At 15.4% G+C, this 6534-nt stretch overlaps 1 protein-coding gene across 1 annotated transcript in view; it reads left to right on the top strand.

The window, feature by feature from the left end:
• Positions 1-6192: 6192 nt before the first annotated feature.
• Positions 6193-6534, top strand: part of SRAE_X000062700 (Poly-glutamine tract binding protein 1) — a gene marked incomplete at both ends in the record, with an annotated part of 5237 nt that continues 4895 nt past the window's right edge. The window contains one exon of the mRNA XM_024644993.1: positions 6193-6211. Coding sequence (XP_024510496.1) covers positions 6193-6211 — 19 coding nt within the window. The remainder of the gene's footprint in view (positions 6212-6534) is intronic.

The following is a 6534-nucleotide window of genomic DNA, read 5'->3' as shown; positions in this document are numbered from 1 at the left end:
GTTTTGAAATTTGTTTTCAAATATAATTTAAAAGCAGTACATATTCTGCATTAAATTTTTTTTTAATTAATAATAATTTTAATAATAATAATTTTATATAATTTATTTAATTGTTTTTTTCTTATTGTAATTAAATTTTTTTATTTGAATTTTATAATGTACTATTTTTTTCCAAAGTTACTTTTATTAAGTAAAAATGTTTTTCTTTTTATTATTTTTTTTTTTTGTTTTAAGTAAAAGTTTTTAATCACACAATTAAGAATATTTTGTTTTAAAATTTTATCTTTAGAAATACTTATAGAACAGATATATGATTTACCAGATTGTTATTAGCAAGCTATGTATGATTTACTGTTCTTTTTTAACATTTTTATACTAAAAAATATCAATTTATTTATTTTTAAATATATGAATAATTTTAGCTAAAGTTTAGTTTTCAAAAATATGCAAATAAAATTAAAATTTTATCTAATTAGGCATAAAATCATTTTATATTTATGAAAATATGACTTAATTAAAAAAAAGAAAAATATGTGTTGTAAAAGAGAATACAATTATTTTTTGAGTATTTAACAAATAGGCTAACAAGTAAGTATTCAATAAATTTATTAGTAAATAGATTATAAAGAATATCATACCACATAACACTTACTGAAATAGTAATACTTTATGGTAACTATATATAAGAAAGTGTGTTTATTGGACAACATGTTTAACTAAACTTAATTTTATATTTTTAACTACTGATTGAGAACAATATTTACAAATCATCACTCAACAAACATGTGTATTATCTATTTCAATATAATAGAAAATCAGTCATTTATGCAAAAAACATTCTAATTTTTTGTGCTATTTGTCAAATTAAAAAAAGGTATAAATTTTTTATTTAAAGAAATTTTTATAAAATAATAAAAAAAAGTAAATAAACTTAACAAACTTGGTTTTTGATCTAAATTTTAATACAATTAATATAGTTCTAAATATGTATTGCGTTGTATTTTAATTTTATTTTAGACTTTTTACTATACATATTCAATGCTATTTTTATTAGTTAACATATATACTAAAATATAAAAAAATTAAAAACAATCTTGCTTTTGGAACAAAAAAAAATAAATTATAAGATAAAAGTTTTATATCATATTTCTTACTACAGTCTAAATAATATTTTTTGAACTTAAATTAAAACTTTAATATTATTTTTTTTATAAAAAAATTTTTAATTAAATTAATTTTGATTTATATTAAAAAAACAAGTGAACTATTTTGGGTGCGTTTACACGCAAGGCATGTTGAATTAGCTAAAAAATATTTTTTTTACTAAAATTATCTGGAAAATAACATAAAATTTGGTATGAAAAATATTTGTATTTTTAAATTTTATAAAATTTATTTTTTATTTATAATTTTTATACATTAATAATAAAGTTTAATTTTTAGTATTCTAGTTTGTTGTTAGATTTTTCTAAGTATTTTTAAATGTTTATAAAATTAAATGAAAAAAATAGAATTAATTTTAAAAAGTTTTGAAGATTTTTTATACTTTTTTTTAAATACAATTACTGTTTCTATTACAGCTATCAAAAAACATATCTATTGATTAAATTTAAAAAGTTTGTTTTTTCTAGTTTTTTTTAGTTGCCATTATATAAGAACATGTGAAATAGGCGATATGATTAAAATGAGAATTTTTTTTTAAACTTTTTATTTTGCAAAATTCAAATACTTTAATTCGGTATTATTTTTAATATGCATAAAAAAGTTGGTAATATTTTGTCTGTTGAAAAACAATCACTATTTTTATCATTGTACTATATTAAATTTATACAATATAAACGCAATATCTACTATTCCTTTTTTGTTACATTTTTAGAAAAAATTGTTCAAGAAAAATTTGATAACAATGTAAATAAGTTAGTTAAATTTATCAGTTTATAATATTTTATTTTAAATATTTTCATTGGTCTTATAACGTAAAATTGGATAAAATTGTCATTTTTTAGTTGTAATAATTCTAAAATGATAACAAACTTTATAATAATGTATCATATATATTAAAATTTGTTTTAAATAATCTAATTTATAGTTAGTAACGTTACTTTTTTACAAATTGAGATTAAATTAATGTTTTTCATAGTTATAGTAATATTGTTTTTTAAAATAATTGTAAATATTTCAAGATAATTTCAATTTATTGATAATATTTATTTTATTCTTTTTATTGTATTTTTTTATCTTTTTTTTTCGTTTGTTATGTATACATCAAAAAAATTGACATAATTTTACATTTATCAAGTGTTTTTTGAAACAGTGTTTAATTCTAATAAAATATATTATTGTAATTTGAAGATATTTTTTAAAATATATAAAATACATTACGAAACGATTATTGTTCTAAAAATATTACATTTTTTTAATTTATTATTTGTTTACATTTTAAAAATAAAAACTAATTTTAACGTTGAAACATTTATGCAAAAATGAACATCATATAAATTATTTCAAAATCAAATGTTTTATATATATTATGTATAGTTTTTACTTAATAAATATTTAAAATACATTTAACAGTTACAAAATAAAAACAAATAAATTTTTTTTTTATATTTTACAAATGTCGAATATTTTACTTGAAATATATGTTAGAATGTAGTGTGACAATATGTATGTTATAATATTTTATGTTATAATAAATTAAAATCAAAAACAGGAATTTTCTTTTGAATTGAAATGTACAATTAATTTACTATAATTTATAACAATTAATTAATTCGCATTCAATATTTTTAAAAAAGTTTGTATATTTATAGAAAAAAAAACAATTCATGGCATAGAATTAGTAAATAGCATTTTATAAAAAAATACTTTTTTTAAAAAATTTGGTTTTCAACATTACATGTATAAATTTTTAATATTTTTTCAAGAAAATTTCTTTAAATTATGACCAAGAATTATTGTCAAAAGTATTTCTATCTTTTCTTCAAAAAGTTATTTCATGATTTTTTTTTTAAAAAACAATAAATAATTTTTGGTTTTCATTTCAAAACCTATTCTTTTCTTTCTATCAAATATTGTCTCATTCAAAGGATCATTAATTATAACATAACTCAAACGTTTTCACAATTTTTAAATTTTGTATTTTGATTGTCAAATTAAAAAAATACATTAAAATTGTTTTTTTCTAAGTGCAATAACGGTGGAAAAGATTTTTTATATCGGATTACAATATTTGCATTTAAACTTTTTTTTAAATTGTGACCAACAAAAGTTTTCCAAAAGCCTTTTTAATAGTTTTAAAAAAATTAGAAAATTAGGTAAAAACATTAAGTATTTTTTACGTTATATCCCAAGAACGAAACATTCATTCCTAACGATACTTATCTTAATTGAAAAAGTATTAATTAATGCTTAAATCAAGTCTTTTTATTATTTTTAAAAATTATGGTTAAATTGCCAGATAACCTAAATTTAAATGGAAATTTACATTTTAAGACATTTTCTATGTTAAATCATAATTTTTCCTTAATTAAAGTTAACGAAATTTGCCCTATCATTTTATTTTAAACAAAATATTTATTTTTAAGTGATTTTTTTAAAATTTGAAAAAAAAATTATTTTTGCTTATTTTGCAAGGACAATATCTATACTTTTAGCTAAACTAATTTTATTTTAAAAAAAACATTAAAAACTAAATATTTTATCAACTCTTTATCAAATTAAAAAAAAATTCTATGATTGTTATTAATTATTAAAAATTTTATTTGTATCAAAAAAAAAGAAATGTTTTTTTTTAGAAATTTCAAGAACATAAAAGATATAAAAAAAATAATAAAACTTAAAATATAAGAATTTAAATTCTCTAAAAATGAGTTTGTTATTTTGATTAATAATTTTTTTAAATTAGTTATGGCAATTAAAAAGTTTAAAAATTTTTAAACTTTTTATCAAAACTTTAAAATCTTTTAACTTAGTATAAAATTATTATTTATAAAATATTGACATTAAAAACGATTTCTTCGACCATTTTTTTTTAAATAATTGCACTTATTCATACCAACGCATATTTTTATGCTAAAAATGATTATTAAATATCAATATATTAAAAATTTTTTTAAAGTTTTAACATTTTATAAAAATGTAGAATTGTATAATTGTAATAAGTATCAAACATTGTTTTATATATTATTAAAATCATTTATCATTTTAATATTTAATTTTTATTGTAATTTTGTAAATTATCTTTTTCTTCTATTTATTTTATGATAGACTTTTGCATAATAATATATTTAATTTATGCAAAATTTTATTTGACATAAAATATATTTTTTTTCTTCTATAAAAATTAATATTGATTTTATTATTAAAATTTTTTGTACCTTAAAAATATTTTATGGTTGAAAAGAAAGTTTTTAATTAATAAAATTATTTATTAATATAAATAGTTTATATGTTTGTAAAAACATTATTAAGCCTAATTGATATAGTAAGTTAATTTACTTTGTTAATGTAAGAGTAAATAAATGGTTTGATATAAACAAAGATATCATTTATTGAATGTTTACATCTTTCTGAACATGAATCTTTTGAATATTTTATTAAAAGGAATAATATTTATATATATTTTATAAATAAAATAAAGCTTTATTATTTTTATACACATCACCTAACTTTTTACTTGATTTTCCAGTAAATTAACTTTTTATTTTTATACTTTTCTATAATCATATATATATATATATATATTTGGATATAATAAATCGGTATATAGCATGCCACTTATTTTATGTTTATAGAAAAAATATAATTTAAAAAATATCCTGAATCATATTCAAGTGCTTTTACCATCATTCTATCTTCTTTTCTTCTTCATCTATATAAAATCATCTTAGAATTTTAATATTTTTGTTATCCTTGAAGTTGATATTACAAATGAAAGAAATACTTGAAAGATTATTACATCATTTTACATATTTAATGATTCTTTTATAATATAATGTAAGAAGGATATTTATAATAATTTTTTTTTGTTGTATATCATTATAATAACGTAAAAAAAAATTTTTTGTAAAGTATTTTTTTTTAAATTCACATATATTATCTTCTAAAAAAAATTAAAAGAAAGAAGTATATATTAATTAAACTTTATGTTAAGGTAATGATTATTGAGGATTTATAAATGATTGCGCATTATCATTTTAATAAAACAATTGTTGGTTAAAGAACGAATAAATTAACTATATTTTACTATATTATTTTACACTTAAAAAAAATATTATTTATATTTAATTTTTTATTTCAAAATTATGAATATATTAAATATTTATGACAATATTTTTACTTTTAAAAAAAATATATTTTTAAACTTATTTTCTTTTTAATCTTATATTTTTTTCACTTTAAAATGTTTAATTATTTGTTCATTGTCTCAGGCCATTTTCTTCTTCTAAAACTAAGCTTTTGTGTTTAAAAAAATATACCAGGTTACAATCAGATATTTACATATTCTCTATTTATTTTATTTAACTTTAATTGTTGTAAATATAATTTTTTTATTTGTATCATGTTTACACATTGTATTAAGGTAGTGCTAAATTTATATTTTAATTTTTTTTTTTAAAATATTTATACATTTTTCTATTAAATAATTTATACATTACTTCTCTATAACAAAAAAAAAATAAAATTTATATATAAATTAAATATTAATTGTAATTTTGTTAATTTTTAATAATGATTAAATATAAAATAATTTTATTTAGATTTTTATTTTGATAATTATGCTAATTTTAATATAGTAAAAAAATTTGTTGTTTTAAACAATAAGATGTATATTCTGATTTAAATCAACAACTTTGTTTTTCATTAAAAAAAAATTTTTTTATATTATAAATTAAATAAATTTTAATTAAAGAAGTAATTATGTTTTTTCTTTAAATTTATTTTAAAGTGTGAAATTATTGAAACTAAAATTATTGTAGAATATATATACTTGTATCATTATTTTTCATATCAAATTTTTATAAATATTTTTTTTGGAAATTTTGCAAAAAGACAGTTTTTTTAAAGTAAATTTATATATTACTGTTTTGTATTCTTTTAATAAAAAATAAAAATTTTACAATTTATATTCATATGATAATACATATTATCATTTTTTTTATATTATTAATAATTTTTCAGTTGTTCATAATGATTAATAAATATTTAGGTATGTAATCGATAAGTGAAGTATTAATTAATTAAGACTAATAATTTTTTTTGTAACAAATATGACTATCATAAATATTAAAAATAATTGAAAAAATAAACTTTAAATTTTTTTGTAAAGTGTAATATATATTTTTCCCACATTATAAAATTTATTTTTTTTATGTTAAACATAATTAAAAAAAGGAATGATTATAATATTATTAATGTGATACAAAAAAAATTATTTATACAAACTATAGTTCATATATATGTTATAAAAATATATCTCTATCAAAAATTTAAAATAATAAAAAAATATAAAATACGCCTTTTTATTTACTT

Source organism: Strongyloides ratti (assembly GCF_001040885.1).
Source record: "Strongyloides ratti genome assembly S_ratti_ED321, chromosome : X".
NCBI lineage: Eukaryota > Metazoa > Nematoda > Chromadorea > Rhabditida > Strongyloididae > Strongyloides > Strongyloides ratti.
Note: the sequence above shows the minus strand (reverse complement) of the source record. Positions and strands in the feature narration are given on the sequence as shown.